We start from the raw sequence: 24,189 nt of genomic DNA, 5'->3' as shown, positions 1-24,189 counted from the left end.
GAGACTCTTTTGTATTTGGCTTTCTCGCTACATTATTTATGGGATATGGATCTTTGTGATCTAATACATTATTCCCATATCCCTGTAAATAATACACCGACTTTGGAATGAGGTACCAGAAGAACTCTATCACCGGTAGTTCTTTTTAAATAGTGGAGTCCCCAGCAGATCACTGCAAAGGATCATGCAGGGCAGGAGGGCCCTGGCAAGTTGCAGGTTCCTCCAATTTGTAACCCAAATGCTACCATTAGGTAGGTAGGCTCTCCTCTCCCAAGGATCAACATCTGAATTATTCCATTGTCACCACTGCATAAGAGGAGGTATATTCCACTTTTTACTAGAAACCTGTAGGCTCTCTCATGCTTCCTTCCACTCACTGGTGAGACACTTCAGAAAGGAAGAGAGAGAAGAGAAAAAGTTGGAGGCAAAGAAAAAGGAAAGGGGAGAGGTTGTTTATTACACACATGGCCTAAGTGATCCAAGCAACAAGGCCAACATCACGTGGCTGTTAAGTATGGCAGAACCCAGTCATGCCACATTCTAAAGCCTCTGAGTTCCTTCTCATGCAGAAAGGCAGAGTGGATTAGGAAAAGCATAACAACATGGGGTGGAGCCCTCAAAATCTGAGCACGTGTCCAGGAAGGCACTCAGGGCCTCAGTAAACCAGCCCCGAGCCTCCATCAGAGAAACAAACGACCCGGGGGCCTGGGGGCTTGTCAGCGATGCTCTATTTCATGAGCTTCTCTACGTCCTTGCTCCGGGTTGCCCTCTGAGGCCACCTCCTCTCTGGACTCCATCTATTCAGTCTGTTGACTGGTTCTCTGATCCTTCTGCTCAACAGGGCATCTACTGTGGGCTTTTCAGGCTGGCATTTCCCCTGCGGCCTCTCCCTTAGAGAAGGGGCCAAGCAGCAAGATCCAGTGCACCCAAAGCTCAACAATTCATCTCTGATCCTAAACCTGCTGTTGCTCCCATACATTTCTGTTCACGACACCACCGATGTCTGTCTGACAAGGCACACAGCACCAGAAACATCCCAACTTCCTTTCCTCTTGACCCTCCTCATCTGGTTTCATTAGCTCTCCTGCAGGATATCTTTCCCATTTGTTCTCTCTCTCTTTTTTTTCTTTGAAAGGCTTTCTTATTTCTATTTTGGGGGGAGGTAATTAAGTTTTATTTATTTGTTTATTTTAATGGAGGTACTGGGGATTGAAACCAGGACCTTGTGCATGCTAAGCATGCACTCTACTACTTGAGCTATATACCCTCCACACTGTTCTCTCTCTTTATCCTAGTTTAAGCCTTTATGAATCCTCAACAAAAGTATTACGATCATCTCAACTTAGGTGCCAATTCTCACTCTCCTCATTTCTCTGTACCATCCAGATCAGTTATTCAACATTCCAGTGTTCAAAAATTTCACTCCTTTCATGCAACAAATATTACTGAGCACCTACTATGTGCCAGGCACTATTCTAGACTCTGAAAAATTAAACTTCCCGTTGTCATAAAGTTTACATTCTAATGAAGAGGACAGGATGAAATGAAACACATATATACACACATACTATGTCATGTTATGATAATTGCTCTGCAGGAGAATAAAGCAGAGTGAAGGTACAGACTAGGAAGCAACAAACTTTCCCTGTAAAATGCCAAATAATGAGTATTTTAGGCTTCATGGGCCACACGATCTGTCTCAACTATGCAATTCAGCTTTTGTAGTGCGAAAGCAACCACAGACAAGACAAATGAACTTGCCTGTGTTCCAGTACAACAGTATTTACCAAACCAAGCAGTGGTTGTGGCCTGATTTGAGCCACAGGACACACTTCGCCAGCTGCTGGTATAGACACTGACAGCTGGAGCATGCTGTTCTTATAAGGTGGTCAAAGAAGACCTCTCTGATGAAGTTGACATTTAAGCCATAAAGGAAGAGATCTTTTATGCATAGACTAGAGAGGATTCCAGGCAGAGGGAAGAGTCAGTACACGCTGGGGGGTGAAAACATGCTTGGTGATGAAGCAAAGAAGCTGGGGTATCTGAGGCTGAGCAAGCAAGGGGGCGAAAACTCCTAGAGTATCTTCCACTAACATCCTCCAGAATATCCAGGTTCCTCTGTCGTGTGTACAGCACTCATGATGTTCCATGAGCAGACCTTTGATTATTGTAATAAAAATACACTGAATATTTGCTATTTTTTCTTTACCGAGAACCCAGTCCCTCTCCTGGTAACACCATCTCAATTTTCCTTCTGAGAAATGACCCCTCTCTATCTAACTCTCAGGATTTCCAACTACAGCTCCAGCAGTGGGGATATGAGCCACTATGAATCAGCATATTCCATCATTCTGGTACCACGGTCTTATTCAAGGATGGGCATATGGCCCAAGTCAGTCCAGTTAGAGTGAAAATAAGGACATTGTTGGATTTATATTAGCAAGGTAAGTACTCCTCCAGCTTACCAGCAGAGCTGAAGACAAAATACAAGATTGAAAAACAGAGCTAAGAGATGGTAAGAGCAAGAGAGAGACTGAAATTTGGTCACATTATTTGAGTCACTGAATCTAGCCTCAAGCCTGCTACCAATGAACTTTTCTTTCACAGAAGGGAATAAACTCTCCCCACCGCTGGCTCTGAGTTGGATTTAGGGCATTTACAACCAAATCAGTCCTGACTGATAAACACGGCTGATTCCATTTGCCAAGAAAGCCCGTTCCCTATGTGTTTTTTTCTTCCCCTTCAATCCATACTCAAGACCTAGTACGAATACTCTCTTCATTTAGGAAGTTTCCCAAATTCTCTCTGGAATAGCATCCCACCATGTATAGTTTCCACAGTCACTCTGTTTCTATCCTTCTAAGAAGCTTATCTTCCACGTTGGCTCTCAGATACTTACGTGTGCATTGCGGCTCCCTGAAAGAGAAGGCACGGTAACACTCTTCTCAGTGTCTCCGAGACTCCAGTTAACAGTGATTTGGAGACATCTTACATATAAAGGTCTATGTGTATGTATGTATATATATATAATACACACATGCCCTTAGTGAATAATACAACTGAGAACACCGTACTTTTTTCATTATAATTATCAATTGCCACGTTGCAGCCCAGAGTTTCATCAAAAACTAATTCCAGATGCTAAACGTATCATCTGATGTGGTCTTAAAAAAAAAAAGGCATCAGACCACATTCAAATTTCTATAAATCTTACACTAATTTAAATGACTTTAGATTTAATTAAAAATGTTTTTCAATTGATAATAATGTAACTCAGATAATTAGCATCAAGTGGCATCTAGAGGACGTATTTAAAAAACTAATCTAGAGTATAAACAGGCCTAATTAACAATTAGAATAACACTTTATAATTATGCTTCGTTTATAAGTGCTATAATGTCCCATTGTTCAGTGAAACTGGTCATTAATGAAGATCAAAATCATGTTTTCCCTGGTGTCTCCACAAAGATGCCTCTTAGATGCGCTAGCTTTCACACGGCCTGTTTTTTTTGCTGCATTTTAAAGACCATTCCTGTCTGGTATTTCATACCTTTGTTCTGTAATTAAAGCTAAACTGTATCATGCCTCATCTTGCATGCTAATTTTATAACTTTTTGGTAATTGAATGAACAGGCCCAGCTATAAACTCAAATTCTCTTGTGTAAGACCTAAATAGGTACCTTTGTAATATGGAAAAGCCAAGGCTGACAAAGACATTGAGGCCCATATGAAGAAAGACAGGGTGTGGTACCTGAATGAAAGCAAGACCTGGAAGACTGGGGGATGGTGGCCCCATGTGGAGATTTAAGGAAGTGGGTGCTGGAGAGGCGGGGAGTTTGATAGGGAGATGTAAGTTCATCTGTAGGTGATGAAGTCAAAGTGATGGGGAACATCCATGCAGACAAGACCAGGCTCTTGGAAATTTGCAACTAGAAGTGAGAAGACAGTTTAAGGCAAATAGAGATGTGGGGGTCCCCTGAAAAGGGCAACTGCTGAAATTGGATGCAACTGCGGGATTTTCCATAGAAACAGGAAAAGAGAAAAATAAGGACTGAACTGCACAGAAGTCCACATGTGACGGCAAGTGTGAATTGGCATCATTTAGCAGGAGAAAGAAGAGGGAGTGAAGGAAGCGGAGGAACAGGCACACGTGTGGGGCAGTGGTGGGAAGGGCAGTGTCTCTAGAAGCCAGGAAGGGAAGGAGCAGCTGGAGAACGGTTGCCCAGTTCTCATTCCCTCTTGGCATGATGCAACCCAATGGGCTGTGGGGGTCGGGGAAGTTGAAAATTTCTGTGACAGAAGTCATCGTGCACCGTGGGTGACACTGCCTGCATTCAGATCCTGACGCTGCCAGTTCCTCTCTGTGGAACTTAGGGCAACTTCACATCACCCTGTTCCCCCGTCTGCCCTTCTGTAAGTCAAGGCAATGAGCCACTTCTCTCTTTGTGTGGTTGTTGTGTGGCTCAAATGCATTTACTCCTGGCAAGGGAAGAGTTTGGCGTCTTGCACAGAGTAAGCCCCACTCAATGTATGTTGGCTATATTTATGTTGTAGCTGTTCTGGAGCAAAGTGGTAAAAGCTGAGCCTGAACTCAACTGAGAGCTACCAGCAAAGTTGTGGCGAAATGATTTAGCTGTGATCGTCTTAGGTTGGTATCTCACCAATTTTAGCATGCGTCAGAATCACCTGGAGGACTTGTTTAACTGTAACTTGCTGGGCCCTGACCCTGAGTTTCTGATTCAGCAGGTCTGCGGTAGGGCGTGACAACGCACATGTCGAACAAGTAGACCTTAGCTGATGCTCCACATTGAAGTTACTTTGAGAAGCGCTGTCTTTGAGTAGAAGGAGATACCCTACTATTTTGGGAAATAAACTCAGGCTTTCAATCCCTTCCTCATCCAAAGGCACCTTGAGAACATACACGTTAGTAAGACCAGCCCGTGACATGCGCCTGGGTGAAATGGGCTGTGTAGTGGTTCCCGTCTTGTAAAGGGGTTTCCTCTTCTGACCGTAGCTGTGTCCAGGAAACCCACCAGTCCAAACTTAAACGAGATTTGAACACTCCTACAAGTTTGAAGCCAATTTCTCTCTGGGTACCTTCTTCTGGGAACACACGAGGGCTGTGTAAAATGTTAGGACTTGATGGGTTCCCCAAAGCCTGAGTGGGCCAACAAAACCCACCGCCAGCACAACAATAGCACGTACTGAGTGCTGACCTGGTGCCACGCACCATGCTGCTGTCAGTCTGCACATAATTGTACCACCTAGTTCTCCCAGCATCGGGGGAGGGTCGGGCACTCTTAACACCATGTCACAGAGTAGAAGGAAGCCTAGACAGGTAAAGCGGCATATCCCAAGGCACTGGCTGACAAATGACAGGCATCAGGATTAAACCCGTTCTGCTGGCCACCCAACCACACAGCTCTTTCCTGTTCTCTTTACCCTAGGAAGGATGTGCTCTCTTTAACCCTCATGAAAGGGCAGCAACTATCATCTGCTGACATGATTACTCCATATCTCTTCCAGGATAAACGCTTCCAGATAGTTGGACCATTCTTCATGGTGCATGACTATGAGTCCTTTTGCCAGACTATTTAAGGTCCTTGGAGTGTATCCAAGGTAGTCACTGTCCTGAAAACTGAGCAGGGGGGTGTGGCCATCCAGAGAAGAATGTAAACAACTGTCCTGAGCCCATGGGCTGATCTACTATATCCAAGAGGCATTATGTTCTTAGGGTTATTTTTATCTCCTACTGCTTATTCTTACTCAATGATCAACTCAAATAACTGATTTATTTACATAAGTTCTTATTACATTCGTTCATTCTTACTCCCCTCCTTTATTCTGTCCCCAGGCGGAAACTAAAGCTTAAAGAGAAAAACAGACATGGATAGGGTCACTCAGGTCCTAAATGTCTGAGCAAAGATTCAAACCCAGGTACGTTAGATTCCACCACACAACACACATCCACATTCACTCCTCCCAACAACTTGCACAGTCTGACAATTCAAAAAGACAAACTTCTCATTAGGCTGAAAATGAAATTGCCTGAACTTCTCGCTCCACACCATCTGGCTGGATCCCAGATGACAGGAAGCTCATTTCTACAGCACACGAGGCTCATTTCACTGAGTAGGTTGCTATGAGACATGCAGGGTGGTCATTTCCTAATCTTTTCAGCACTGGTCACAGCCGTGGTGCTTATTATGATGCCTCACTTCTACATTTTTACACACAAAAAGCAAATGCTTCTGATGATGGAGAGAGACAGATGTTACCCTAAATCATTCTGCAAGGGAAACAACACAAGCAAAAATAGCCACCTGCTTCCAAGTGACGAAACTACGATACTCTTCCAACCCTCAGTCCACATCACAGAGGGATGGAGGTGGGGAAAGTTCTTAAATGAGACCATCATAGGGTTTTGTCCATTGAGATTAAATCACAGCGTTTTGGACATCTCAAGTACTTGTATCTCTGCAAAGTCAGATGTTAAAGCAGTGAGGTGACTCATGAAAACACCAGAGTCTAATGGGAAATGCCAAACACCATTTGTACAAAATGATCTTGGCATGAGATACCGTCACCTTCTCCCCTGGGCAATTATTTTAGAGCTGGTGTAGCAAAATACTGTCGAACAAAGGGAAAACCTCAAGTTGCTGTGGCTTTTTTTCCCCAAAAAACTTTGAACTAACATGGAAAGGGCCAATTCTACAAATAACAGAGAAAAACATTCATTGTTAAGAGTTGGCAAGGGTCTGAGCGCTACGTTCGCATGCAGCCAGGTGTGCTGACGGCGGAGTCCGGAGACGAGGATTTGGGTTTCAGTCCTCCCACGTACTGGTGCCTGGTCTTGGCAAGTTTCTCCACCTTTTCAAGCCTTAGTTTACTTGTCTAAAACGGGGACAATTTTGAGGAGGAAGCAACGTGCAACGCTTTAACGCAAAGCAGTCTGCATTCAGATACCTGGCTGGGAATCCTGGCTCTCACCACTTAGCGCGGCTCACCCCTCCCTATAGCTCAGTTCTGTTGTCTGCAAAATGGGGGTAAAAATGGTGCCTGTGTCACAGGTGTTGGCGAGACATAGCTGTAATAATGCACATAGAGCACGGCACTGGAGCCATGGCAAGTGGTCACTGGAGTAACTTTTTAAAAGACTATTCACTGAAGAGCTTAAATTGGTGCAAGACTGTGAACTGACTATACTTCAATAAAAATATTTTAAAAATTAAAAATAAATTCTAATATGTATATATATGTATGACTGAAAACATTATGTTGTACACCAGAAATTGACACAACATTGTAAACTGACTAGACTTCAACTAAAAAAGCATAAATTCTAAGAAGCCTCCCAGTGACAGAGAGAGGGAAAGAAGGAATCTACTCAGCTGTTCAGCTAAGACTCCAGTCTCTGACCTCTGTGCCTCAAAAATCCCCATCCACAATCCAGAGCAGTCTCGGTCTTCTATATATTTTATTTATTGGGGGGGGTTTGGTATGAAATTTTAAAAGTTTCTATTGCTAATTTTTTTTTAAACTGTTTGAAAACTCTCATTTTACAGACAGGAAAAAACAAAGGCCTAAGAGACAAAGGGAATTGTTCCAGATCACACCCCAGTGAGCACCTGGCCAGCGACTGGCCTGCCCCTGGCTGGTGGCCTCGGCCCCCAGCACCCCTCCCACACCACTGAGCTCCCCGAGGATGGTCACTTCCGTTTCCTGACTCTGCTGAGCCTGATGCTGGTCAGGACGATGCTGAAGTTTATAGACCGATACAGGGGAGCCTAATGAGACGTGTTAGAGTGGGAGGGGTGTAGAGGGCAAACACAGGAGGGTGGGAGACTAGAGGGTGAGAGGGTGTGAGGGTGTGAGGGTGAGAGGGTGTGAGGGTGTGAGGGGGTGTGCGTGTGTGTGTGTATGTGTGTGTTCTATCATGTTAGCCACTCAAGATCCACAAAGTTTGAGAGGATGGTGGAACATCTAGATGAAGCGGGAGACCTAGAACTCAGGGAAGATGCCAGGCCTGGGGACAGAAACTGAGGAGTCATCCAGCGAGGAAGTTAGATATGCAAGCATGTTATAACAGTGATGGAGAGACAGACAGGCAGACCAGGAAAGCTGACTGACTGAGGCTAGAGGTGACGACCAGAAGAGGACAGTCATAATGGAGAAGAAAGAAGATACAGAGTGCAACTAATAATGTGGACAAAAATAACAATTTCAAGTAAAAATAGCACAATAATTAAAGACAATAACAGTGAGCACTTAGTGAATACTTCCTATCTTTTAGCCAACTTACTAACTACTTTACATAGATTATTTCACTCAGTCTTTCCAATAGTCTGAGAAGGTAGATACTTCTATTGCCCTCACTTTATAGATAAGTAAAACATAGGCACAGAGAGGTTAGATAACTTGCTTAAAGTCACACAGCTAGTAAAGGACAGAGATAGTGTTAATATTCCAGAGTCTGAGCTTTTAATTGCTACACTTCAGTAACTCTTAGGGAGCAAGAGGAAGGAAAGCAGGATTAATATTAACAGTAGCATGAGTATTCATAGCAGTACCAGCAGCTACCACTGGCCGAGGACTATCTTGTGCTCAGCAATGTGTTAGGTGCATGTAACACGATCGAAGATGATACGATTGAACCCTAGGGAGAACCTGAGAAGATAGATGTTCTTAGCCCTATTGGGCGGAAAAGGAAACTGACTCACTGATGTCAGTAACCTGTCTAAAGTCACACAGTTGATACAGATCAGGGATTAAGAGCCAGGTTAGCTCTAAGACCAGTACTCTTAAACCACCATGCTAGACCGACTGTTCCAGTGCACAGTCAAATTCAATGATTCTAACAGTGGGACCACAGAAATTCCTGCAAATGTTTGCACAAATAAATTCTTGGGCCATTCCACCAGAACTTCTAATTCAGTAAGTCATGCTTGGATCTACGAACCTCAACTTTTCAGAAGTTCCCTAGGTGATTCTTAATTCACAACCAGGTTTAGTGATCACTGTAACAATGTATACAGGTCTCAACTGCTTCCCGCAAAACTGCCAATCTGTGAGGACTATTATAACTTCTTGGTACGAGCACACATCCCCACCCGAAGATTGGTGTGGCCAGTGTGCCACCAAGACCCATGATCTGAGACATTTTCAAGGTGGGGGCTGGGAGTGTCATCTGTCTTGCTTCAAGAGAATGGAGGTAATTGGCCTAAATCACTCTTCTGGACACCATGTCACTTTTTCTCTCAAACATACCCAGTAGCATCAAACCAGTTAAATAATTAAAAGTTTCCTTACCTAAAACTCTTAATCTCTCAGCTCCTACGACCACTTCATTGTTATCTGCAGAGAAGAGCAATTTTCCAGAAACCGTCTTTACCTCAAACTTTTTGCCATAAGCTTCTACGGCTTTTGGACCTAGAAGGGGGAGAAAGAGAACACATCAGTCCTGCTGCATTCAATTACAAAGAGCTATTTGCAGAACACATACATTTGACAAGATTGCACTGGACTTTAATGTAAGTGGATTGGTTCTCAGATGCCAACTGTGACAATTAGTCTCATGACTTTAGCCATGTCTCGTCAATTACTTTTCATCATATGCTCTCCGCCTATGATTTTAAAAATGATCATGTCCTTCTTCCAAACTAATGCTTGAATGAGATTTCCCTCAGCTAACCACCGAATTACGGTCAAATACTTGTAGATTCTGGTTTACATGTATCAAAGCACGGAAACCTCACCATCTCTTGAAGGACCAGCAGATCTCTGGCTAACCTCAACTACTGGAAAGGGCACCGTTAAATTCAGCTGAAATCAGTCTGGCTCCTTACCCTTGACCCACTGGCTGCATTTGACACCACTCAAGTCTATTTCCTTGGTATATAAGTCACTTCCTGGCAGAAAAGGCCACAGTATGTGGCAATCAGTTGCCTTGAAACTTGTTTAATCTTTCATGCTAGAATTTCATTCAATAAAAAAATTTTAGAAGGTTGATTATATGGCAAAAATAGCTCTTCTTTTTTTCAATTCAAGCACAGTTGATTCACAATGTTGTGTTACTTTCAGGTGTACTGCAAACTGATTCAGATAGATATATGTATATATATATATTTTTTCAGATTCTTTTCCATTATAGGTTATTACAGGATACTGAACATAGTTCTCTGTGCTATACAGTAGGTCCTTGTTTATCTATTTTATACACAGTACTGTGTATCTATTAATCCCAAACTCCTAGTTTATTGCTCCCCTCTTCCCCTTTGGTAACCAACAGTTTGTTTTCTGTGCCTGTGAATCTATTTCTGCTTTGTAAATAAGTTCATTAGTAGCATTCTTTTAGATTCCACAAATAAGTGATAACATATGATATTTGTCTTTGTCTGACTTACTTCACTTCGTATGATAACCTCTAGGTCCATCCATGTTGCTGCAAATGGCAATATTTCATTGTTTGTGGCTAAATAATATTCCATCATGTGTGCATGCATATATATCTGTATCTGTATCTATATATCTCACATTTTCTTGATCTGTTCATGTGTTGATAGACAGTTAGGATGCTTCCGTGTCTTAGCTATTATAAGCAGACCTGCTCTGAACGTTGGGGAGCATGTATCTTTTCAAATTAGAGTTTTCTCTGGATATATGCCCAGGAGTAGGATTACTGGATCATATGGTAACTCTTACGTTCAGTTTTTAAACGAATCTCCATACTATTCTCCACAGTGGCTGCACCAATTTACATTCCCACCAGCAGTGCAGGAGGCTTCCCTTTTCTCCACACCCTCTCCAGCATTTATCACCTGTGGACATTTTAATGATGGCCATTCTGACTGGTGTGAGGTGATACCTCATTGTAGTTTTGATTTCCATTTCTCTAGTAATTAGCAATGTTGAGCATGTTTTCATGCCTTTTGGACATCTGTATGTCTTCTTTGGAGAAATGTCTATTTAGGTCTTACACCCATTTTCTGACTGGGTCTTTTGTTTGTTTGTTTTGTTTTGTTTTTAAATTGAGCCGCATAAGTTGTTTGTACTATTTTTATATAGAAAAACTTGAGGGTAGAGTTCAGAAAGCCTGTATTTTTCCAAAACTGCCCAGGTGATTCTGATACAGTTGTCCCTCAGTATGTGTGGGGGATTAGGTCCAGGACACCCCTTAGATATCAAAATCCATGGATGCTCAAGTCCCTTATATAAAATGATGTAACATTTACATGTAACCTACACACATCCGCCCCTACACTTTATATCATCACTAAATTATTTAGGATACCTAATACAATGTAAGTGCTGTATAAATAGTCACAAATACAATGCAAATGCTATGTAAAACAGTTGTCAGCATGGAGCAAATTCAAGTTCTGCTTCTGGATCTTTCTGGATTTTCTCCCCTTAAATATTTCGATCAATACAGGGATGTAGAACTTGCGGCTATGGAGGGCTGGCCACACAGCATGTTTGTTTCCTTATGGTTATTCTTCAAGACGGTGTCACTCATTTGTAAAAAAGCAGTAGTGAACGGGCCCTCAATGCCATCCAGGCAAGGATCACTAGGAACGCACTTGTGGTTGAACAAGTTGGGGTACCATAAAAGAACACACAGCATGGGGAGCCATGGGGCTTCTCAGTAAGAAGAAAGAATTTATTATAGGATCTGGCATTATGATAGGTTATTTTTGGCAGGGCTTAAGGAAGCAAGGTTTTGTGGATTAGATGCTGTCAGAAACGGAGTAATTTTACAACTGGTTTCTTGGTAAATCTTATCTAGAGTGGAGACAACCAAAGCAATGCTAAAATTGTAATGGACAAAGAACAGACTCATACTAGCTAGGATAGAGGAAGGTTTGGTCACTCCTGTGGTTTGGGTACAGGTTTCTATTTTTAATCTACATTCAGACATGATCAGAGCTGCCTCTTTTTCTGTTTTGTCTTGATCCTTCACGGCCACCAAGTGGCCTCGTCCGGTGTTGATGTTCTGTGAAATTACCTGTGCTCACACAGAACACCGAGGCTTGGCTGACAGAGCCAGGCCAGCCCCTGGATGCCTGGGGCCGCTTTCCCCTTTGGCAAGACTATCAGCCTAAGAATCAGAAGGTAGACATTATGTCCCAACTCTCTCATTTTCTGCTAGTGTGACTTTGGGCAAATCATTTGATCTTTCTGGACCTCATTTCCTGCATCTGTAAAATTATACTACCACCATCGATTCCCTTTACCTCACAGAAAGGTTAATAAAAGGATTGAATTATACTGTGTTTTATGAAAAAGAGCTTTGTAGGCGGAAAAGGGCAGTGTAATATAAGGGACTGCTCTTGTGACAGTGACCATCACTATTTTTCTAACGCAGTGGTCACAACACAGTGGAAAAAATTAATGGGCACCATCTCCTAGTGCACTTGCCTGATCTGCATCATCGTGTTAATCAGCAGACCTGCTCTCTTGCCAGCACATCCACACTGGCCTTCCGGCCAAAAGGAGGACCCTGGAAAGGCTCCTGAATGAGCGGGCGATGGAAACAGCAGACATGGCAACACTTCCAAAGGGGACGGGACCTGCACCCTGTCTTCTGTGACTGCCTTCCCGCCGTAAGTCAGACCACCAAGGCGCACAGAGGCTCAGGGCTCTCCCGAGGTCACCGAGCGAGCTGAGGGCAGACCTGGGTGTGGAACTGCGCTCTTGGAACTGTTCCCCAGCAGAAAAGGGATGCTTATTTGCCTGTAAAGGAAAAGGAGGCCGGAGCTTTTGGAGGGCGATAGGGGTAGGAAGCTGGAGATGAGGACGAGAGAGATCCTGAGGGAACAGAGATGCAGTTTGGGCTTTGTTAGCAACCGTTAGCTTGTTCAGGGAGGGTTCAGATGTGATTCCCTTCTTGGTCAGGACAAAACCTTCAGTGAAATCTGTATTACTTGGTAATGCTTTGGAGTTGTTACCCTTTTTTTTTTTTTTAGGGGGAGACTGGAGATCAGGAGGTAGAGCGCTCATAAATGAATGAATGAGTGACCTGAGCGTGGGCACAGGGTGAGCAGAGTTTGCCCACTCCGGATCCAGTCAGACAGCAAAGCAGCAGTGTGACTGGGGGACGCAGGTACTGGGACTTGGCTTCCAGGGACTTGGACAATAACAAGACACGGCCCCTGAGGAGTCAAGAGTGCAGGGCTGTGTGTAAACTGACTGACTCTGAACTGACGAACGAGGTGAGAGACACACCGGAGAATGTCTTAAAGGGACTGCAGCCATCAGAGAACACAAGACACAAGCGAGCTATCTTGCTTTTCAGGGCTTCTCAGAACACAGAATGGAATTTACCAGGGGCCAGAACCATTTGGGGATATGAAACCCAGTAATTGGTAGTTTTAGCTAAAACCCCAAACAGCGACCACTGGCTCCAGGGTGCAGATGGCTTATCCTTTTGTTGATTTTACCCCTGGGCTGCCAAACCTCCTAGGACAAGGTAAAATCTTGAAAAAAAAAAAAAAAAAAGATTCTAGAGAGAAAAGCAAATGGAGCTGGAGACTGCTCAAAGATCATTCTTCTCTGGCAAGGAAAAGATCATTATCTGTAGCCTGAAACTAACCTTCAGGCCAGCCCTTATCTGTGTGGCGGTCCACGTGTGAAGCGCCTCCTCAGTTACTCTCAGCAGTGAGAACTGGAATCCGTCAGGACGCACGAGCATCTCCCGGTCAACCTGCGAGCTGGACAGACCTGGGGCCACACAGCCTACTTGCCCCAGCTCCATTGATCCCTGGGCCTGTCCCTGCTCTGGCAAAATGTTGCGTAAGACTTTTTTACACCTTTCCTCCCTGCAGGTCAGAGGGTTCCCTGTTTGGACCCACGACAGAGATGACACTTTATCAGTGGCAGTAAGGGTCAGATACACGGTGGTGGTCTCGCCTGGGAACTGTCATTTAGAGCACTGTTTCATGAGAAAAGATGACTTGAACTGCTCACATTGGGATTCCTTCTGGGCTCTTGAGACATTCTTTAGGTAATAAGCAGGAGAATTCTTGAATCCTCAGGACTGCCTTAGTAAACCTGGCCGCGTGGACCGCAGGAGCCATTCGCTGTCGGGTAAGTACTCCACCAAGTGCAAGAGGCCCTGGGAGCTGTCTTCTCCTGGCACTTCTCTGTGCTTTCCACCATGCGCACAAACGGCAAAGGAGAATCCCGAAGGAAAACTTCAGTGTGGTTGTGCGTGGGTGTATATGCTGGGATTTCCATTTGAACACAGCTACTAACCTCTCTAGAAGTCACCTTGAAAGGATGTGCTGGCTGGGGCTGGGATGGGTTTTTTTCCCATCTCATTTAATATTAGCTACCTTGAGCCTTACCTTAAGAGGGAGAGATAGGGGTCTCAGCTCCAGGGGCCTGCTCTGGGCAGGGGAGACAGAAAGAAGACAGGGAGGAGCGAGGCAAGAGAGAGGAGAAAGCAACGGAAGAGGAAAAGGAGGGAGGGAGAAGGAGAGAGAGAGGGAGAGAGAAGGGAGGGGAGGGTGAGGAGGAGAAAGAAAGAGGGGGCATAGAAAAAGAGAGGGAAGAGGAGAGAGACAGCAAGGGAGTGGGGGAGGCAGAGGTGGACAAAGGGAGATGGCGAGAGGGATGAAGGGGAGAAAAGAAGGGAGTTGGAAGAGAGAGGCAAGAAGGAGGCAAGGATGGAGGGGAGAGGGGAGGAGGAGGAAGGAGGGGGAGAGAGAGACCGACTCTTGCTGAACAAGTCATTTGGGCAGTTCCAGCTTTATAAAAACAAAATCTCCTCTGTAAACGAAATCTCCCACTACACAAAAATGGCAAGTGATCAACGGGCTAAGTAAGTTCCTTTGGAACGCGGGGAGCTGGGAGCTGGAGGTCGGATTTACTTCCCTCCTGGAGGCAATATGCACACACGCCGCTTCCATCACTGCTTACTGAAGCTGTTTATTTAATTATTTAGCATTGTGACTGCTGGCCAGATGTTGCAGAAGCGAGGCAGTGGATCCAGCTGCGTGCATAGATTCTGGGCTCTGCCTGGCGGCGCGGCAGATCCTTCGGTGGTAGATGGTCCGCGTCACCCACTGGCCGTGACTCTGCAGACTGCCCCGCGTGCACTGGCAGAGCGAGGCTCTTTCCCCAGCAAGACTCTGGCCACAAAGGCACCTGCTTCGCTGTGGCAGGTTTATTAGCAGGGCTCCAGATGTTTTTGGCACATTAATGTTTCAGGACATTTGGGCCCCTGGCTTCTCAAAACGTCCATCTGTACACTTCTCTCTCAGCCCTGAAGCCAAACAAATGGCATCTTCTGTCTGGAAGTAGAACCATGCCATTCAGACATCACCTCCCTTATTCCTTCCAGTGTTGGGGTGCATAATGGCTCTGGTTTACTGCTGCTCATAACCTACAGAGGCAGAGGGGGCACTGGTCACACTGCCCAACACGTGACCACGACCATGAGGTCCGTGTTCATCTTTATAATCATGATTGTGAATAACCCATCCTTGTTTAAACTTCAGGACTCTGCAGCTTAAAGCCCAGTGGGTGCTTTCTGCAGCTGTTCAGAGCAGATCTGCTCTGTTAAAAGGAACCACACGGCCCTGTTTGGTGGGGGTACATCTGCATCTTGCAATTAAACTAGGTTCAAAGTCAGCATGCACCGCAAATATGGCCTGGATTCAAGCTCCCATTAAAAATCCCTTTTACAACCCATGAAGTATGATGTGCATGGTTTTCGAATACTGTGCTCTCTTCCAATTAATCCAACACTGCCAGCTTCTCCAGCTCTGGAGCAGAGAGCTTTTCCATGGTTGAGCACCAGCTGAAGCAGCTGGCTTGTGTTTAGGGGCCATGCTGCATGAAAAATAGTTTATTTCTCCTCTCCACCCCGCAAACAATCATCATCAGATTTGCATAAGTTCAATGTGTATATGTGATGAGACACTATCCTTGAGTAGAATCATGGGACACACACACCATTCTGCTTTCCCACACTCTGAAATGTGTTAGCAGACACTCCTTTCTTTAGATCCCATGGTGTTTCGTTCAACCTTCCCTTCTGTTTCCTGAGCGCTAGGCGTGGACCAGGCACTAAGTTCTCTCTGTTCTCACCTGTTATCAGCTGAGTTAGCACTTTAGTCTGGTCGTTGAGAACGTTCACCGTAACATTTCTGGCAGATTTGAAGTACAGAGCATTACCCTATAATAAGAAAATAGGAGAAACACATGAAACTGGCAGATTTCTAAACAAAAAAAACTGTACTCCCAGCTTTCCAAGGGGCTGAACTGATCTCAGCCAAGTTCTAAACGATGTGTATTTATTTGAAAATTCTCAATGTTTAATAATCCCCATATACACGATCATTACTTGGCACTTAGCCAAAATGGATGTTCTCCAAAGAGACACACAGATGGACAAACATGCCCAAAATAGATTTCATGCACACACGCGCGCGCGCGCACACACACACACACACACATTTGTTGAATCAAGAGACAAAAGGGACACAGAGCCCTTTCCATCTTACTGCAGATGTAGTTAGCTTTGGTCCACGGAAGGACTGGGTGTCACTGACACTCTCCTAATCTCATCCTTTCTGGTTCACAGTTTCTCCAAAGGAACCAAGGAGAGCCCTTAGTGGAGAGCAAGATGCTGTGTGGCACAGCCCAAGTCTACCCCTCTGGCACATCCATGGGCTGTGAGCACCCTGCTGCTCCTTAGGAAGATGGAGACATTTTCGTGGAGATGTTTGTCACATGTGCATACAAAGCCCAGGAGATGTGGCATCTCAGAGGACGCCTCTGCCTCCCCTTTCTTCCTTTTCTTTCTTTTTTCTTTTTTGTTTTTATTGAAGTATAGTCAGTTACAATGTGCCAGTTTCTGGTGTACAGCACAATGTCCCAGTCACGCATATACATACATATATTCTATTCATTTTCATATTTTTCATTAAAGGTTATATTATAAGATATTGAATATAGTTTCCTGCCCAATACAGAAAAAAGCTTATCTATTTTTAAATTTTTTTTAATATAATGGTTATCATTTACAAATTCTTTCTTTTCTTTCTCCAGATTTCTTGTCCTCCATGCACCCTGTGCCTCCAACCAATCTGTCTTTTGTCACAAAGGGCACCTGATTCCTCTTTCACACTGTGCCACGCATTTGAGAATGACTCAGAACAGAGGCTGGCATGGTGTTCCATCAAGGGCCTGATAATAAATACTTTAGGTTTCATGGGACACGTTGTCTCTGTGTTAACTATTCAAATCCACCGTTTTCGCGCAAACCAGCCATTGACACTAGTCGACAAACGGGTATGCCTGAATTCCAATATAAATTTCTTCACTGACAGTGACATTCGGATTCCAAATAATATAATTTTAAATTTAATATAATCTTACTTTGTCATAAAATATTCTTCTTCCTTTTTCCCCCACCCCCACAATAATTTAAAAATCCAACAATTATTCTTAGTTCACTGGCTATAAGGAAACAGGCAGAGGGCTGGATGTAACCCTTGGGCCACAGGTTGCCAGTCCCTGGCTCAGACATTCCTCCTTTCTAGGAGTAAACTAAAGCCAGAAACTAAAGGATGGAACTCAGAAAGAACGTGTCAGTAACCAGACAGTTGTTTCTAGAACAAAGAACGTGGGTGACCATCCTCGTCTTTCTAAACCCTTCTTACCACATGGCATAAATCTGCCTGAAAATTCAGTAAAACCACTATGGACTGAATCTCAAATACAGAAAAACTACCATCCCATGATTTGTGAGGGAAAGGAGGATACATAAGGCTCCCTCTTCACCTTCAAAGTCTTATATTCCAATGGGGACAATGACATGGGTGCCAACACCTCCCATACCCAGCCGAGGACAGCAAGGGTGATCAGGGAGCTGCCGACAGCGTGTATGGAAACTTTCCGTAAGGGTGAGACTGCTCGAGGCTTAAGGCTGTGGACTGAGAAGCAAAGGAGGTGGCTTTCTTGCTTGAGCTAAGCCTGAAAAGAAGGTGGAAATGATTTTCCCAAGTTGGAATGGAAAGATGGAGCCTTGGAGGTAGGAAGGCCGTGGAATGATGGGCTAATGTTTTCTTCCTTCTAAAGCTGGCGACTGGGGGCCCCAGCCGAGCCTGCAGGTGGCAGAGTGGCAGGGGCTGTGCTGATGGGCAGCCCCCACCATGGCCTGAGGTGACTTCACAAGTTGGGGGGGGGATGGGGCGGTGTCCCAAAGGCGTTTTCCACGGACTAATGGTCCAGAGCCGGGGTCTCCCTCACCCAGGGTTCACTGCTGAAACGGACAGCCAGTACCCAGGACCCACTCAAGCCATGAGAACCAGTCAACCGTGGGGAAGAACTCTTGTCCCAGTGCTGAGGAGGGAGGACTTCTGCCACACCAGGGCCACCGCTGCTTCACGGTGATCTCCCTACAATAGCTTGAGATTAAAACTGTGCCTGATGAAAGCAGGTTTCTGAAGTGTTTGTTTGTTTTCTAATTGGTTCAGGGAGGAAGAAATACGTTGAATCTAATCTTGACATAAGGTTGTTTTTTGTTTTTTTCCCTGTCCATCAGGAAACAAATATTAGCCTAAAATACTTTCTTTGGCATTGCCTCTGGCAGGGCTTGCCGGACCTATACAAGTAATAGGAGAAATCAGAACCTGGAACCTGCACGGGAGGCCCTGTGTTTCCAGGAGTTAACGTGCTAACTCTCCCCACGCTCAGCAACCTGGCACTGCGGAGCGGAGAGAGGAGCAACCTGGAACGGGAGAACTGGATCAAGTCCACTGCCGCTGACCCGTGTGTCACCTGGAGCACATCACTCAACTCTTCCGCCGTTGGTTCTCTGCAACGTCCGTATCGCCAGCGGCTCAGGGCTAATAGCATCACTGAGTCCTGTCTCCAGGCCACACGCGCAGTAGAAGCCCTGAAGTAAACTCACCAGTTTCCACTCCTTCCTCTCCCCCCTTCTAGCTGGGTGACTTTGGGCAAGTTACTTAAAGGGTTCGAAGCCTCACTTTCTTGATAGGTGCGATGGTGCACATATTGTTATTAAATTATTAAAATACGCATCTTATTAAAATTTTTAAATTTTAAATTCTCTATGTAATGAACTCATTGGTCCAGCGCCAGGCACACAGCAGGTCCTCTGTAGTTGGGAGGATGAGGGTGAGGGGAGGGTGAGGACAGGGCAGGTTAGTGATGGAGGCAGGAGGCAGAGGGGGAAGGAGAGGTGGAGAAGGGGTGGGGGGGGGAAGCAGGGAGGAGGAAGGGAAGAAGGCGGAAAAAGATAAAGACCTCTCTGCATTGCCTAATCCTCACAACCCATCTGCGGACTAAGTCAGGCGTATCTTCTATCTCCAATATTCTGTTTCCTGATTTCAAAGGATCTCCCTCCATGTGGCCAGTTCACCATTACCGTTCAAATCCCCATACCTTTAAATACTATCTGTCTGCCCTGAATACTATTCAAATAATTCTATTGAGAAAAAAAAAACTCCCAACAGCTTTGATCAAGGTTTATAGCAAGAGATAAAATAAAACCAGTCATTCCATTTTATTGCCACATCGAAATATTACAATTTAGCATCAATTGATCTATTATGTTAACACGCTGGGAAACAGAGTCTTTGCTACATCAGGGTTCAAACAAAGAGCCTCATTCTATCCTGGGACACCTGGCTGTAATCCTCTCATATACCTGGTAAAAAAATGCTTTATTTTCTAGTTTGGGGTTATTTCCCCCTCCTAATGTTGAGTCCTTTTTCTCTAGGTTCCATTTTCTGGGAAACAGCCTCAGCGTTAAGTTCCAATCTTCCTGTTGATTTTTTTTTATTCTACTATCACACTTTTAATTTTCATGAGCTTTTTCTTATTCTTTGAACTTTCATTTTAATATCATCCCTTCCTTGTTTGATTGGCACACTATCCTCTCTTAGATGGGAATAAAAATACTGCCTGGAAGGTCTGTGTTTCTGGAAGCATAAACCTTGCCATAGGGTACAGTAGTGGGGATTTGGCTAATGCAATGGAGAAGCTCCAATGTCATTGTCTGTGGGCAGTCAGTACCTGTGGGCTGGTTTCATCGAAGATGAATTCTCTAAACTCCTGCCAGGAGGGTGGTGGGCTGCCAGGTATATAGAAATCAGTCCTGCATGTTGGAGGAGGAGAGGACTGGGCATTTTGCTGTTCAGTCGACAGACTTTCAATTAAACCTGTTCTCAGTGCCTCACTCCAGACTTCCTCGGTGTCTAACATCCAGAGCCGAGTTGTTCTAATTAAACTCTCCAGAAAACCAGCCTCCTATGTTCTGCTAGGATGAAAAGAGGTACTTCCCTAGTTGTGGGTCAACTGGGGATGCCATCTCGGGATAGATGCTGAGTTTAACTGGTTTTTATGCAGATTTTCCAACCAGTTCTTTCTGTCAGCCCCACTCCAGGGTGCACTATGACTCCTGTGGGCCCTGGGCACTGAGCCCAACATGCCTCGTGGGTAAGTGACCCTGCTCCACTATGCCACACAATGGCTCTCAGTCCTACAGGGGCTCCTAGTTCCCGAGCCTTTCCAGGGCTCTGTCCCATGGATCCTCCCACTTTCTTTCCTTATTTTGCTTCCTCCACTGCAGGTTTGCAGATCCAGCTCTGCTGGGCCTGCCCCCTCTCATCGACCCACTTTTCATCAGTTCTTTCCATGAGTTTTTCTTCCTTTCTCTGTGACCCTGTAAGTTTACCCCTCCTTCAGTTTTGTCCTCCACGTGCTGTCTTGGGGTCTCATCTCTCACTGCTGTCAGTCTGTCCAGCTCTAGAGCCATGTCATGCCTCTGCCTTCTTAAGAGGAAAGCAGGTTAAACCTATAAATCAAGAGCAGGTAGTGTATGTCCAGGACCCAAGAGCTTCTCTTCAGCATTGTATATATACCGACTGTCTAGAACACGCTATATATTGCCCTCGGCCCTGGAGAGCGGGAAACATATGACCTTGATCTTGGAGAAGCTCCCTGCCCAGCGGGAGACTAAGCCAATGGGAAATAACCATGGTCATAATGTGATATCACTTCCAGTGGGATCTATGCTCTCCTGGTAGGAAAGGCACAGATTTTAATACTTGCTTTTCATGGCGGCCAGATCAACACAGTGTGTTCTCAAGTTACTTCGCTTGATAATCCTGCTCGGTTGTATACTTTCCTTGCCCACGGAGGAGCTAGCGATCTGATCTGGGAGTGCAGATAAGCAGAGAAAACCTGAAGACAGCACATCTACAACTTCCAAGTTCAGGGAAGGCTTTCCACTCTCAGCGGGAACGAAGTTCAGAGAAGGAAGGGATGACCCCGGCTGGAAGCCTGAGGCGTCTCCCCAGAGGAGCAGGCGGCTGGCTTCTCTTATCCTCCCAACAAAAAGGCAGGGCAGTTCACAATAGCATGGTTTCCACCTAATGCTGACGGAGAAAACAGGGGAGGCTGGCCTGAGACGTAATGGTGCAGAGTGGGAGCTCCGGAGTCAGATTTAGGTTTGAATCACAACTCTACTTCTGATTAGCTGTGTGGCATTGGGTAAACCATTTCTATTCTTTAAGCCTTAGTTTCTATATTTATGAGAGGAAGTTAAAGGCTACCTAATGGTGAAGATACGATGATTAACAAAGACAGTATATGTCAAGGGCCCAGCACAGTAGCTACCAAAATACTTCCATCAACTGTAGTAACAAAGAAACAGACAAAACCTACAGTAGGAAGGTTCCTTGGGAAATTGTCGATTCAAGGACAGGGGGCAAGAAATATAAGAGATGAGCCTGGAACATTCTGCAGTGCCAGAACGGAAGGAAATGCTCAAAAGCAAAACAAACAAACAAAGAGAAAAGCATTGCAGGAGCATGTCAAAGGGACACAGGGACAAGTAAAAGAGCTCTGGATGGCCAAAACTGGTACAATATGAACAACAAAACAAGTATGATAGCATTGAATTACAACCCAAGGCATAAAATAAATACCCATGAGTTCATTCCGATATAAATCAATGATTCACTAGATCAATGTGAGGGAATAAACAAATCTCCCATGCAGAACTCCAAACAATTTTCAGAGTTGACGCCCTACTCCTTAAAGATGTACCTACAACTCCTTAAGGACCTGTACATAGTGACTTCCTTTTGAAGCATACAGCATGGAAAGGCAGATACGGACTTCACAGTGGAGAGATGTGACAAACACCACCTCAGCCAGGCGATCGAGCTCAATGTCCACCGTGGGAGGTCATGTTGCTGGTATGCATCCTTGTTACAGGTGAAGAGAGTGACCCTTTACTTTTGGGGTCTTCGTCTTCAAAACCCATAACCCCCATCTCGTCATGGGAAAAATGTCAGACAAATCTCAGGGGAGGGTCATTTTGCAAAACATACTCCTCAAAATTGGTAAGGGCATCAAACCCAAGGAAAGTATGACAAAGTGTCACAGCCAAGTAGCACCTAAAGGAACATGACCAATAAAGGTCCTGGACGAGATCCTTGGATATTAAAAGACAATTAGGTCAAAACTGAGAAAATCTGGATAAAGGGGGACTTCAGTTAGTAATAATGTATCAATATCGGTTCATTAACTGAGACAAAGGTACCATACTCATGCCATGTGCCAGTCATAGGGGAGATGGGCTGCCAGGTATATAAGAACGCTCTGTGCTATCTCTACAAATTTTCTGTATACATAAAACTACTCAAAAAATTTTTTAAGTGGTTTTTTTTTTTTTGAAAGCTATATTACACTGCCAAATTCCAAGATCTACAACTTCAGAAGGGATCTCAGAATGGCACTCATCTCTGAGAAGGCAGGAAGCTTAACATGTCACAGACAGGTGATTTCACTCTGGAGTGGATCACATTACTAGCAAATTCTCCTTTAAACAAATCTATTTCCATGGGACTTTGACTTTAGGAATATCAAATTAGACAATGGTGGGTGGGCTTCTCAAGGCCAGTTCTCTACCCAGCGCTCTCACTCATTCTCCCCTGGGCAGCTCCCAGAAAACACAGTAATCAGAAGTCATCAGCTTCCTTGTGGTAGGAACCATAACACTGTTTACAGTGATCAGTGTTCACTAAATAATACTAACTCTTGATATGACTAGAAAAAGGAAACTGACCCAAATTTAGATGTCATTAACATCATCCCCAAAAGTAGTTTGTGAATTTATCCCCAGCAACCATTGCATATCTCATTAGCATCATTATTATTTTGAATAGGATGCTTTAGTTGTTTCTGAACTGATCCTTGTAAAAGCATGACAAGTATTTTACAACAATACCTTCGGCACAGGGAACGATACTCAGTATCTTGTAATAACCTTGAATGAAAAAGAATACGAAAAGGAATCTATGTGTGTATATGCATGACTGGAACGTTAAGCTGTGCACCAGAAACTGACACACTGTAACCAACTATACTTCAATTAAAAAAAAAAAAACACCAAAAAGCAAAAAATAGTACTTTCGGATGGTTATTTCCACTTTACTTGGTAATATCTTTTTATAAGGGGGCATGGGTGGATTTCTACTGTTTTGAAAACGTTTTCTTGTCATGAATAAGGAAGCTACACTGCGAAACACTGACTCAGACTAAGCTGGGAACTGGTTCAGTTTTTCCATCACAGCATCCCTGTACAGATACTCTCTATGCTGTGCCTGGATTTGGGTGCATTCAGGTCCCTCTCGATATTTAACGAAGGTGAGCTGTTCTGTTCAGTGATTCTTTTGTGGGGTTATGTTGGCATGTCAACACTGGAAGGGGACTGCCAACTTCTCTAATGCCTGGCAAATTCCTGGCACCCACTAAGCTTTCAATAAACAGCTGCTGAACGCTCAGATCAAATAAAGAGTCAAGAGAGTGAGAGTTGTGAACAAAAAAAGTAATTAAATGAAGGTTGACAAATGAAGAGAGTTTTCAAAAGGCAAACTATGAAGCATGGCTGTTGTGTTGGTCTAAGCACAAGAAACTGAGAGCGGTGGGAGGAGGCAGGACAGAGCTGTAATCAACAAAGACTTGTTCACCACCCACTGGAGTCCAAGGAACTGTAGGCGATAACACATGAGAGTTGAGACACTGAGACTCGAGATGACAGGGAGAAGCAGGGGCACAAATCGTTTCCCCCAATTGTTGCTGACATAAAGGCTGAAAGATGCCTGGCATCTTCTCTGGGTTTGGAGGACCCATCTGGCACATGAT

The 24,189-nt window shown here is 44.5% G+C and overlaps 1 protein-coding gene across 4 annotated transcripts in view; it reads right to left on the bottom strand.

Moving 5' to 3' along the window:
* The window catches only part of SGCD (sarcoglycan delta), a 543,119-nt gene that overhangs the window by 109,754 nt on the left and 409,176 nt on the right, over positions 1-24,189 (bottom strand). For all 4 annotated transcript variants that reach the window (XM_010970037.3, XM_045506731.2, XM_010970036.3 and 1 more), the window contains 2 exons: positions 16,093-16,180; positions 9,310-9,429 (listed from right to left, as the gene is read on the bottom strand). In XM_010970037.3, the coding sequence (XP_010968339.1) occupies positions 9,310-9,429; positions 16,093-16,180 (208 nt within the window). The remainder of the gene's footprint in view (positions 1-9,309; positions 9,430-16,092; positions 16,181-24,189) is intronic.

The sequence above is a fragment of the Camelus bactrianus genome, chromosome 3, assembly GCF_048773025.1.
Source record: "Camelus bactrianus isolate YW-2024 breed Bactrian camel chromosome 3, ASM4877302v1, whole genome shotgun sequence".
Taxonomy (NCBI): domain Eukaryota; kingdom Metazoa; phylum Chordata; class Mammalia; order Artiodactyla; family Camelidae; genus Camelus; species Camelus bactrianus.
The sequence above is the reverse complement of the archived record's forward strand: the minus strand, read 5'-3'. Positions and strand labels throughout refer to the sequence as shown.